The sequence below is a fragment of the Hesperophylax consimilis genome, chromosome 3 (genome assembly GCF_061612785.1).
Source record: "Hesperophylax consimilis isolate HC1 chromosome 3, BYU_Hcon_1.0, whole genome shotgun sequence".
NCBI lineage: Eukaryota > Metazoa > Arthropoda > Insecta > Trichoptera > Limnephilidae > Hesperophylax > Hesperophylax consimilis.
The window spans coordinates 27085762-27099527 of record NC_142838.1 but is presented as its reverse complement, the minus strand read 5'-3'; the positions used below and the strand labels follow the sequence as shown (position 1 = coordinate 27099527).

Here is a 13766-nt window from a genome sequence, read left to right as displayed (position 1 = left end):
TTTTTGTCTAATTTAATTAAGTGCAAAATATTGCTGCAATGGTTTTTTTTTGTTACAATTATTTCGAAACACCATTTGATTAATAAAACGAATATTTCAATTGCGTCCATCAATAGTTCAGACCCTTAAATACACCAACAAATATTAGTGGTGGCAATATTGAACTAATAAAATTAAAGAAAGCTACATTATTTAATGTTACTTAACTTTAAATATTATAAGCACATCACAAAATGTGGGAACCATTAGTTTAGGATTAATTTATTACTCAGGCACAATTTTAAAATATGTTTTCAGTACAATTCAGGCATTTAAGGGCTAATTCCACAGTGCATTCTATAGAAGAAACAGGAGGAAAGTGCGATGAATTATTTTCGATCTTCACATCACATCCGTTATTTTTTGTTTAAATCTAAATCACATTTGAAGATCACTTTTTTTCATCTATGTTCATAAAATCATGATATGAAAGCAATGGGAAATTTATGAAGAAATATAAGTTTACACCTAAATATTATTTACGGTTCGCACTTGCCCTGGGAAATTACTCATTTTGATTTTGATAAAACTGTTTTACTTGTACAAAATAATACAATGTAAATTAATGCATATAAATTAAATAACATAAAGTCAGACACCGGGTACTTGAACATTTTTAATCACGTCTAGTAACGTCTGTTCACTTCAATTAAACAAATTGCAATCTAAAATATAACAACATTTTTGTAATTTATTCTAAGATAATTTTAAATGGGATGTATTTCTAACAAATCAAATAAAATAACATTGTAATGTCCTCAAATAAATAACAAATCAATTCAATATTTACAAAAAATAACACTTCAATATTGTTGCGCAATGCAACATTTTGAATTATCTTCTTTAAAAAACTATGAAAAACCTTACAACAACATATATTTTCATAAGCTAGTAATGCCAATTAGCAAACTGGCTTTGGGTTTGTAACAAGCATAATTCACATGTTTTTAAAAATATCAAACAATAACAAAAATTAAATGGTAACAAAATTCATGTCATAACTATTTTAATTTTTTATGAGATGTATGCGGTGAAAAAAATAACAGTATTGTATACTGGCAATCATGTTCACTTAACGGTGACTAACGTAAAATTTCTACAACTATCCGTAAACACAGACATAAAATTAAGTGGTTAGTTTGGCATCTTGCCCAAACACCAAAAAGGATAAATATCTCACTTCTCTGTTATTGATGTATGGATAAAGTGTAAAAGTGGTAACAGGGAATATATATCCATCAGAAAACTGGCAACATTCAAAATTAAAATACACATATATTGTCCAACGTAAATCTAAAGATACATTTATATAAATATGAGGACACAAAACAAAATTTTTAATAAAAGTGGACCATGAACACATAACAGTAAATATTAATTATGTAGGCACATACGATGCACCAAGGCAAACTTTAGTGACTAGATACAATATTCTTTATACTATTAAAAATATTTTTAGTACAAATCTGCATCTCTGTAAATGTGATGTGTCTTTATGTATGTACATACATATATGAATAAAATATAATTTGTACAATATATATCCTGTATATTCTCAGTTTAATCAAATAAAGTACTAATTCCTCCTGGAGAGTAACAAAGGAATGCAATATGTATTGGAATAGGTGGGACTGCCTAAGCCATGTATTTACTATGTATTTGTACCAATCCATTTCAGTGATGGCTTGCAAAGCTATGATATAATATTGCTAGGCAGACTTTGCTAGAGGGAAAGAACTACATCTATGTTTGGTAAGTGGTAAGTAGGACCTGACCCTCCCGGATGATAATTGCAACAATAATTCACACGCCTTAAGTTTTTCTAATTATATTAAATCTATCTTAATATTGTGGTATCTATGTATATTGTTATAAAATATATTGGTTTAATGCTTGACTAGGAAGTAATTTAAGATGGGGATATTTAGAGTGGCTTTCCTTAACACTTTGCTTTCCTGATTGGCAATTTTTACGTCTATCTGGGTTCCTGTATATCGCACGTTCCTTACGATGCTGCGTGTAGTCTAAGTGCGATGCTCTCATTCTTTTAGACTTGACCATTTTCTCAATACAAGCATTTCTTTGCAAACAAACCCAGGGTTGCCACTTATTTCCAGTCAAATCTGGAGTTTTCCTCCGCGGGGTGCTCGTGTAGTGAGAGCCCATTTCATTTTTTTTAATTATCATTTTTGGTATGATAGGTTTACAATTTTTCGCTTTCGTCTTTGACTGAAAAATATGGGTTTCGTCAATTTGCTTGAGCACATCTTCAAAGTTAGGTTTACTTTTAGTTTTTGGTAATTTGGTTTGTTTTTGTTTATTAGGGGTGCTAGTTTTGCCGCCTTCAGTATTTTCACAAATTTTCGGGGCGTGCTTCAATGACAGTAGTATATTTTCAGGAAGCTGTAACTTACATTTCAAATTAGAATTATGCTTATCGTCGGAAGGAATATATTTTTGAGCACCCTTTGTTATCAACTTTCCTTTGGTAAAAAGATTGGTCTCTGTATTCCAAGATGTTTTTTGAATATTGACGGTGCATTTTTTTACCAATTTTTCATTAAGAATATTTTTCCCGTATTTCATTTTCTTAGAAGAATTTTCAATTTTTTCTTCATCTTCAAAATCGAAAACGGATATACTTTTTTTCTTAATTGATGTTAAACCATCTTTGAATTTTGATAATTTTCTTTTCTTATTTTTCGGGTCACAATTTAATAATTCTCCAAAAATCTTATTTTTGGAATCACAACTTTTTAGTTTCCCATTCTGATTTTCGTCACAGGAATTTACATTAAATAGTTGAATAGTTGAAATTACAGAGTCATTGTGCGTTATATCAGTACTACATTCGACATCGAGCGATGAATCTTTCAAAATCAAATTACTGTTTGAATCTTTAAGAATATCTTCATTGACAACTTGTATATTAATCACAGAAAAGGGCACGCTAACATTGTCTTCACCATCGGAAGCAATTTGTTCCCAAGAAAGATCAGCAGGCATTCCTACTACAACTTCATCTTCACAATGAAAGATGGTTTCTTCTGATATGACTGTTTCCACACACGCAATATCTTCTATCCAGCAACCTCCCAACTCCACCTCCTCAATTTTAGTATCCTCCAATGTCTCACTGAGAACATTTGTATTATAATCCATGTCAACATGGCTGCACGGAGCCGGGCTGTGAACCTCAGCATTCTCCGCTATTGCCTCAATGGTTGGAGAAAAACTTCCAGTGGATTGAATCTCATATACCACAACATTATCCTGAGATGAATCAAACTCAACTAATTCTCCTTCTGGCTGTACAGAAAGTTCCCCGGAATGCAGTTCTGGGCTTATTAGAATATCTTTTATATCGTAAGTGCAAATTTCATTGTCAGCATTTAAAAATGATATTTCCACCATTGTAGCATCAGCCTTATTCTCAAACTCTACAGCTAGGTGGTTTTCAGGGATCAGTTTTTCATCGCAATTAGTTTCACGCAATGTACATAAGTTTTCAGAGCAATTCTCCCTTTTACAATCTTCTGCTACATTAGCAGGAATTATATCTGTGGAATATGATGGAGTTTGTAGTTCATGTTCAGAATTATAATTTTCCAAATTCTCATTTTCTATTATTTCAAAATCGTCTGTTTTCTGATTGAAACCCTCTTCTCCCTCGCCTATATTTTCTGAATTAGTTTGGCATTCTAAAGGTTGAGCTGTTTCATTCTTACTAATCTGAGATGATAAAATATCAAGCTCAATCGATGTATGATTGTGTTCAGCACTAGGTCTAGGTTTGTGGATAGAATCATCAAGCAAGTTATCGAGGGCATTCTTTTCCGGTTCTTTTATTCCAATCAATTTCAGCTCAATGACAACAGGTTCAAGAGTATTTGAAATATTTTCCATTTTTGAGATGGACTCACTAGTAAAGGATCTAAGGAGTTTTCTCCTTTTCACACCGAAAACATCAGATTTAACTTTATGGTCACATGAATCACTTTTCTTTTTGCTGGATATGGATACCTCTTTATCAAAACGAGTTATTTCATCATCAGAATTTTCACAAACTTTTTCATTGTTAGCTACATTTAGTTCAAATGTTTTATTTAATGGTGTCTTCAAAGTGCATTCATTTATGGAACTAACAAGCAAAAATTCATCAGTACATGTTGATATGGTTGTTGGTAATTTGTCATTCATATCTGTGGTTCTAGTATTCTCTCTCTCAGTCAGGGCCTCGCTTATGACAATAGTTTCTTTTACAGAACTTTGTGATGATAATGCACAATCTTCCTCGATTTCCAAATTGTTTTCACAACTTCCTTCCAAATTACCTTCATTTGGTTGGTCATTTAACATTATTAGCTCCGCTTTATTCTCTAAATTATTGTTTTGATTTACTGGCAAGTTTCCTGATTTGCTCTTTGGAAATGATGTTTCCTTGTCATTTTCTCGACGATTGTCGTTATTTTGTGGAACAGTCTTGCATTTGTTATCCATTTCATCTTCACTGTTTACAGGCAAATTTTCTTTTTCTCGCTTACTTACCGATGTAATCGTAGTATCCACTTCTTTTTTCAAATGATTCTCTATGGTGTTTCTTCCCGTAGAATCTTCAATGGATACATTATTTGATAGCGATATTGTTATTTTATTTATTAGAGGAATTTCATGATTTGCATCAATATCTTTAGGAGTGATTGAGGTATCTGCATCAATTTCGAAATTCTTTTCTTCATCATTTCCCCCCAAACTCTCTTCACTCGCTAAGCTTTTTGATATTGATGTATCCACCAAAATTTCTAAGTGAGCTTCATTACTTTCTGGCAAAACACCTACTCTTTTAGGCAGGCTCTTTGCTATGATTGGTGAATCAATTTTTAAAATTTCTTTCAAATTTTCCAGATGATTTTCACTGTTAGCTGTCAAAATCTCATTGACTTCAAGACCAACTAATGTAATTGGAATATCTACTTCATTTTTCAAACTATCATTACTTTTGTCTTCAATGTCATCTACATTAAGTGAGTTTTCTGATAATGGTGTATCAACTTCATTTTCTAAACAATGATTTTCACTACTTACCGGCAAAATCCCAGCTTTCTCTCCAAGGCTCTTTGGTGTACCAACTTCAATTTTCAGATCATTCTCTTTGCTATCTCGTCCCAAATTCTCAACAATTGCTTTGGTCCGTGATATTGATGAATCCAGTTTACTTTCTAAATTATTCCCTTCACAATCTCCTCTCAAAGACTTGACAATAGGCATGGTCTGTGGTGTTGATGCATCCAGTTCACTTTCCAAATCATTCCCTTCACAATCTCCTCTCAAAGACTTGACAATAGGTATGGTCTGTGGTGTTGATGCATTCAGTTCACTTTCCAAATTATTCCCTTCACAATCTCCTTCCAAAGACTTGACAATAGGTAGGGTCTGTGAAGTTGATGCATCCAGTTTACTTTCCAAATCATTCCCTTCACAATCTTCTTCCAAATTCTCCACAATTGGTGTAGTCTGTGTTATTGATGAATCCAGTTCACTTTCGAAATCATTCCCTTTACAATCCCTTTCAAAATTCTCGACAATTGGTATGGTCTGTGATATTGACAAATCCAGTTCACTTTCCAAATCATTCCCTTCACAACCTTCTTCCAAATTCTTAACAATAGGTAAGGTCTGTGAAGTCGATGTATCCAGTTCAGTTTCCAAATCATTCCTTTCACAATCTCCTTCAAAATTCTCAACAATTGGTATGGTCTGTGATATTGAACAATCCAGTTCACTTTCCAAATCATTCCGTTCACATTCTCCTTTCATATTCTCAACAATAGGTATGGTCTGTGATGTTGATGTATCCAGTTCACTTTCCAAATCATTCCTTTCACAATCTCCTTCAAAATTCTCAACAATTGGTATGGTCTGTGATATTGACGAATCCAGTTTACTTTCCAAGACATTCCCTTCACAATCTTTTCTCAAAGTGCGTACTTTTAGCATGTTCTTTGATGTTGAATTATTCACTAGAACTTCACTATCAACAGGCATCGATGAGTTGAAATTACCATCATGTTTTAATGAAGTATTTGAAATTGATGTATTCATTTCCCTTATCAAAGGTTTGTCTTCACTATCTCTTAGCAGAATACCCCTACTTGGTAAGACGATTGATACTAATACGGAGTTCACATTATTTTCTAAATGACATTTTTCTGTCAAAATAGAAACTTTGGTTGAGCTTCTTGATAATACTGCAATATCTCCCAGGAGGTTTCTTTCATGGTGGGTGGAATCTTTTTTCATTGGGTCTAATAAGGCATCCACCTTATTTTCAAAGTGATCATTTTCACATTCCTTATCACCTTTATTTGGCAGCTCCGTGGAGTTTTTTGGTGTCGATGTATCCATTGGGAGTGACGTTATTAAAGAGAGGTTATTTGAAAAGTATTCTCTATTTGCCCCTGAATCCACTAGATCTGTTAAAGAGACGCCTGCTCCAAGTTTTAAGTTCTTTTGATCTTGAGTACTATCTTCACTTACTGAGCTTTCTTGTATCGATGTATCCATATCAATTCTTATAGTATCCTTTGTATTTTTTTCGGGTAAATCACTCAATTTTGGTGTAACAGTTGGATTTACATCACCTTCTAAACTATTTTCTGCATCTATTGATACATCAACTGCATCTGCTAAGAGCTTAAATGGGACATCCACCTTTTTCTCCTTGTGATCTTTATTAATATCTAGCAAATAGTCTTCATGTGATAAATCTGATGTCAGAGTATATATTCCATTTTTTGAAATATCTCCTATGCATGGTAAGCTCATTGATAACAATGGTGTCTCCACTGCTTCTTGATTAGTTGCTTCAATATGTACTGGTGGGTTGTATACTTTTGATGACATTTCCACCTTATTTTTTAGATCATCTTCGCATTTGTTCGGAAATGAATCTGTAAGTGTTGTGCTTGATAAAATCAATGATTCACCCTTAGCAATAGGATCTTCAATATACGTAAGTGAATTACATGATTTTGATGAGCCTGTTGTTATTAAAAAGCCGTCAACCTCGGCCTTCAAATGATCTGCTTTGTCCTGTGCAGATAAATTATACACATTCTGTGAACTCATTGATATATCATTGATAGTGATAGTTGACAAATTTTCTACTAATGATGTATCCACATCCTTCAACAAAGGTTCTGCAATACTTCCTGGTGAATCACGTACTTCTGACAAACTCATTGTTACCAATGATGCATCCACAGGGTTCAAAACAGCATTTGCATTACTGCCTGCTGAATCACACACTTTTGATAAACTCTTTACTAATAAAGAATCCACAATGTTCAATATAGGGTCCGCAACACTCCCCGAAGAATCACACACATTTGACAAACTTGTTACTAATGCTGTATCCACAGTGTTCAATATATGGTCCGCAACACTCCCCGATGATTCACACACATTTGACAAACTTGTTACTAATGCTGTATCTACAGCGTTCAACACAGAAGCTGCAATACTTCCCGGTAAATCACATACATTTGACAAACTCTTTACTAATGCTGTATCCACAGCGTTCAACACAGGGTCTGCAATACTTCCCGGGGAATTGCACACTTTTGACAAACTCTTTACTAGTAAAGTATCTACAGTGTTCAATATAGGGTCCTCAATACTCCCCGGTGAATCGCACACATTTGGTAAGCTCGATTTTACCAATGCTGTGTCCATAACTTTCAAGACAGGTTCTGCAATGCTTTCCGTTGAATTGCATACTTTAGATAAGTTCGTTGTTATTAAAGGATATTTATTGTTTTCCGAATGATCTTGACAAATTTCTGGCAAACAGTCCACATTTAGTAAACCCAATGACAGTAATGAGTTATCAATTTCAGTTTCCAAAAGAACTTGGCAACTTCCTGGTAGACTCATTGGTATCAGTGCGCTATCCACCTTAGTTTCTAAATGTTCTCCTTTACTACTGACTGGTGTACAATAGCTTACACATAGATTTTCTTCAGTTTTTGGTGTATCTGGGGTGCATACAAAAGTGTGATCATTAACAAAGCTTACGTCTTCTGCCTTATACATGGTTACAGTATCAATAACATTCGGCATGTCTTCACAAGGAATGTCTATAAGAGATTGTGATTTTTGTTCTACTGAAAAATCTATTGGTATATTATTACAACTTGATTTTATTTTCATGTAATTAGTTTCCAAAGAAACCATTTTATCAATGGATGTTGCACTATTAATGGCGCCATGGAATTCTGAAAAACTTTCAGAGGTTTCTATTTTTAGAGGGGACCTAACACTTCCAAACACAAAATCTTCAAATCTGTGTTTTCTATTTCCATCGGAGGGAGAAAGGTCGAGCGCCATAGTTTCTGGACAATTATTGAATGTCGGAAATTCAGATTTGTTTATCTGTTTTTTACAGTTTTTAGCCAAAACAGTATCACTCAAACTGAATTTCTTTTTTCCCTCTGATAATCGAGAGTTAATTTTAGGTTCATCGGCATCTCTAGATAGATTTAACACACGCTTATGACATTTGAATGGAAATTTGGGAGAAGTAACTTTTAGTAAATTTTCTTTCGTAGTGTTAGATGCAGAACTTTCGCTTTTTCCAAATTGTATGACTTCTACGATAGCAGAATCTTTTCTATTTTTGCTCTTCAATTCTGCTTGAATTTCCTGATGACTTTTGAGACAGGTTCCAGTATCAATTTTTTCTTTATTACTTTGAAAATGAGATTTGTAATCTGATTCTTCTTGTTGTTTAAGTTCACTTTCAGTTATCACTATTTTCTTACTTGTTTCTGCATCAACGACCTGTCGCGCATTCAAACCATTGTTTAGTTCAGGAAGCTGATTGATGTTGTGGTTTACTTTATGTAAAACTGTTTCCCTGTGTTCATTAGCAGACACCAATTCAGTAAGTTGTTGCCTAGCAGGGAGTTTAGGGATATCATTAAAGGGTGCCGACTGGGCTGCACCACCATCTGGGCAATTACTTTTCCCGGAAGGGTAATTCTGTGTTAAGGAGACATTTGCTTGTCTTGACTCTGGAGATGGTTCACTCATATTGACAGTTTCTCTTTTTATCCGATTCTCATTGATTTCTTGTTTATATCCTAAAGGTTGAGTAATATTGGTATGTTTGAGGTTTGCCAAAATTTGCTTTCGATTGGTATTATTATCATCAGAATGATTGTTATAACCATGAGATATTTCAACTTTCATTTCAACAACCTTTCCTGGACTGCAGGGTTTTATTTCAAAGTTACATCCAACATCTTTATGGATTATAGACTGGCTAATTTTTGCTTCAACATCGACCACTTCATTTGTTTGTTCCATCATTGTATTATTTGATAGTTTTATCTGTGGATTTAATTTTTCCTTCTTTGCAGTTGAATTCTGTGTCTGGCCATCAATTGAAACCGGAGGATTGAATTTTGAAAGACTTTTCTTCAAATGCCCAGAAACATCATAATCTTTGATATTATCAGGAAGCTTGGTGATTTTCTGAATATGTTCGTACTTGTGCAAATCCCCATCAGCGATATTTACCTTATCCAGAACATAAAGCTGTTCCGGTAAGGGCAACGTTGGATTTTCGGGTACAAATTGCACACAGTTTGTAAGATTTTCTGGTTTATGATTTGCTTCCAATGGGGTTTTCAAAGCTTTGGGATCTTCGTACTCTTCGTCCCACATTTCCAAAAATTGTCTCAAATTGCTAGCTTTAATATTATCTGTTGATTTAGCCGGTGCTCTGTCGCACCCTGTTGCAGAGTTGTTGGAACTAATATATCCTGCCATAGTATTGACGTGGCGATCGGGCGATTCGTGGTATATGTTGGGTCGGCCATTCTTCAACAGTTGGAAATCTGCACTTTTGCCACTCGTAGTGGAACATTGACTAACATAGCCTCCGTCTTCTTGGTAAAGTTGGTGGGAAATGGTGTTGGTGCTGTCGAAGCTAGTGCTAGACTCAGTTGGTGAAATTATGTTCGGAGAAAACTCTGTGGGGATTTTAGCTAGAGGGTTATAGGAGGCATACCTTTGATTGTAGTAATATTTCTGGCCATTGTTAGCGGCTTCGTAATCACTCATTCTTTCATGTTGTTCATCAATAGATTTTTGATAGTTGACATTATTTAATGTAGAATATGAGTTATTAACATCCGGAGGCTTCATGGGATAAGCTGGAATATTTGATTTATTGTAAATTGTATTTTGCATATTATCGAGAGCCGAGTGCTGCGTGTCGGGATATGGCAATGTTCTATAGTTGTTGTAGTCTATCCTAAATTTAGTAGTTTCTGGGATGGGCCTAGAATTTAAGGCGAATTGACTATTTTTTTCACATACATTAAATCCGTAAATCTTTCCTTGGCCAGTGTATGGATCAACAGTGTGACCCGGAATATCGGTCAAGTGGTACGGCACATTGCTTTGAGTTCTTCCAGTTGCAATTTTATTGGGCACCAAAGTGTGAGTTTCAATATACTTTTGAGGAACTTGGTAGTATTTCATTTCAGGCTGAATAACATTCCTCTTCCTTAAGTCATTACCCTTCTGTACAGCGCTGTAACTTGAGGGGTATTGGTTAGTATACTGATAAGGGTACTCGTGTCTCGGGTAAATGTATTTCTCTTTCATCGGATATGGTTCGTAGCGAATGTTGTTCACACGAGAGTAAGTGTTTGCTACGTAGTCATTAGCCACTAGATACGATGGCTCTGGCAGTTTTTGGTAGATTTGAATTCCAGGGTTTTGATAGTCGGAAGGATACCTCTGTAGCTCAGAGGGGCAGCTGTTAACATTAGCGTATGAGTTAATGGCCGCTGAGTTCATTTTGCTGGCCGGATATCCATGCAAAGCATATTGAACTTCATGTCTGGCATGCACTTCGTGCCTTGGCTGCACTTCAAGCCTCTGCTGTACTTCGTGTCTCTGAAGCTCCTCGTGTCTCGCCTGCAACTCAGACCTCTGCTGTATCTCATCTCTTTTTGGTACCTCATGTCTTTGTTGCACTTCCTGTCTCTGTTGCACTTCCTGTCTCTGTTGCACTTCCTGTCTCTGTTGCACTTCCTGTCTCTGTTGCACGTCTTGTCTCAGATGCACTTCATGTCTCTGTTGCACTTCATGTCTCTGTTGCACTTCATGTCTTTGTTGCACTTCTTGCCTCTGCTGCACTTCCTGTCTTTGATGAACTTCCTGTCTCTGTTGCACTTCCTGCCTCTGTTGCAATTCCTGTCTCTGTTGCACATCCTGTCTCTGTGGCACTTCTCTCCTCTGTTGCACTTCTTGCCTTTGCGGCACTTCAGACCTCTGTGGCACTTCTAGCCTAGACTCATCATGTCTTAGTTGTAGCTCCTGTCTCGGCTGAGCTTCGTGTCTCGGTTGCACAACATATTTCTGTTGCAATTCCACCTTTTGCTGAACTTCTTGTCTCTGGTGCGCGCTGTGTCTCTGTTGGACTTCCAGTCTCTGCTGAGCTTCAACTCTCTGCTGCACATCCAGACCATGATGGACCTCCTGTCGCGGCTGCACCTCCAATCTCTGCTGCACCTTTAGCCTCTGTTGAACTTCCAGCCTTCGGTGTACTTCGTGCCTCGGCTGCAGTTCTACCCTCTGCTGCAGTTCTACCCTCTGCTGCAGTTCTACCCTCGGCTGCAGTTCTACCCTCTGCTGCAGCTCTACCCTCGGCTGCAAGTTATGCCTCTGTTGAACTTCAAGTCTAGGTGGGAAGTCATGCCGGTGTGGTAGTGGGTGCCTTTGCTGTAATATAATGTTCCTGGGTTGTACTTCATGCCTTTGTGGCTCATCGCTATTCCTGTTGTACTGGGGGCGTAGAATGTCAATGGAATGTGGATTCACCAAGACAGTTCCAGCAGTGTATTTGCTGGCATCAAGGGGCACAGCCGGTTTTGAGGTGTCCGGTAGGTGCCTAGTGCTGACTTGAGAAGGGACAAAAAGATCATTTCTCAGTTTAGCTTCCGTGGGAGATGGAACTATAATTCTGCTCATATTTTCCTGGAACGTGTGTCGAGGTGATATATTGCGAGCCGGGTACACATGATCCGCACAGATTTGCATTTGAGGGTAGCGGTAGCTGGTAGGAATGCCATAGTTGGATTCGGGCCATACGTGAGACACATACCCGTCGAAGCGGTGTAAAGTGGGGATCACTTCAGGCCCTATGACGGCGCACGGACGGGAAACATGGTTCTCTTTCTTCAAGGCCCCACTCTCCGCGGGATATAGAGGAGTAGCCACATGCGTGTGCCCGGTGGGTTCCCTGTACTTGTTATCATCGCCCGCTATCTGATTCACTGAGTGGTGCCTAGATGTTGCACTTGTTTCCATTGTAAACTTTATTTATCCCACCGATCTCCATTTCAATGAACTTGTATACGGAGCAACATTCTCGGCGTAGTATTGCCGCAGTAAAGATTATAAAATAGTAACGTGTGATTGCATATTCTGAAAAAAAATAAGAAAAACAAAATGAATACACATACTCAAACTGATAACACGAAATATTTGATCTGCGTATCTATATTCGGATGCGTAAAAATTGACAATAAGCAAAATGAAATAGCAGATCAAGCAGAACGTTTTCTTAAAAATATAAAGGTAGGCTTATTAAATCATTAAACTCACTGTCAAAATCAAAACAACACTTCGATTTGACAACTTGGAAGGAATGTTAGCATAATGTTAGTGAGTTCGTTAGCTAAGTAATTATCAGTGGTTGCGTTTACTTCGAGGGACTACGAAGATAAGTGAGTAAAAATATTCAAAGTATGCAAAAATAACCCTTATTTTTAAGTGAATAAAGGTTATTTTACTTCAGCTATGTAAATCCTATCTTTTTTGAGCATTTTTATTTTGCTTTTGTTCGTTTTATGAAGTAACCTTCGAATCATCAACGACGATTTGTAATATTATAATAACTAGTTTTATAAAACGTGTTTTATGTAATTTATCGAAAAACGTAGATGACATTTAAGAAATACTTCAAGGATATTCTTATGACATTATCTGAAATTTGAATGGCTGATTAAAAAGCGAAAACCCTGAAAAGCGTAATAGTATTTTCACAGTTTTTACTATTTAACAATACTTGGGTTAGTTTCCTTAGATAATATGAAATTGAGTTTTATTAAACGAGGTGAACAGTTTTTTGTTTACTGTTTACCTATATCGACAATAATAATTGTTTAGGGATCTAGTGATACATTATAATAATACTTTTCCAGTGATAATCTGTATATAATATCTCCAATTATCCTCACTGTAGCCAATGAACTACTTGTTTCTATAACATAAAATAAATAAAAATGTTATTTCGATGCCAAGAGGTTCAAAGCCATATTCTACCATCATTTGTGTAGATAATACATTTGGATGGTGTCATGGAGTGGACACTCTGGATGGTAGCTTATACAATAAACCTGATTCTAACAATATATCCTTGAAAATACTTTTTTTTTTCAAATTTCTACGGTTGTGTTGATGGTAGCTCCCGTTAACAAAAATTGTAAATGTGGAAAGAATGTACCTTTTTTAGAAAATTTGTTGTGGATAAACTTGTCAAATTCCGCATGCAAAAACATTAGATTTTAACTTAAATATCTAATTGAGGCAACTATTTAAGTGGGGGGTTTAAGTAAGCATGCATGAAATAAGTTTTTAGAGTTTAG

The 13766-nt window shown here is 35.9% G+C and overlaps 1 protein-coding gene across 1 annotated transcript; it reads right to left on the bottom strand.

The window, feature by feature from the left end:
- Positions 1-116: 116 nt before the first annotated feature.
- Positions 117-12834, bottom strand: LOC149425194 (uncharacterized). Its single transcript, XM_089649962.1, has 2 exons — positions 12724-12834; positions 117-12543 (listed from the first exon to the last, which is right to left on the bottom strand). The coding sequence occupies exon 2, from the start codon at positions 12424-12426 to the stop codon at positions 1909-1911; it is 10518 nt and encodes a 3505-aa protein (XP_089506088.1). The 5' UTR covers positions 12427-12543; positions 12724-12834; the 3' UTR covers positions 117-1908.
- Between the last annotated feature and the right edge of the window lie 932 nt (positions 12835-13766).

What these genes read in the sequence shown, in the direction of transcription:
- LOC149425194 (XM_089649962.1), bottom strand. Translation starts at nt 12,426, where the DNA reads ATGGAAACAAGTGCAACATCTAGGCACCACTCAGTGAATCAGATAGCG.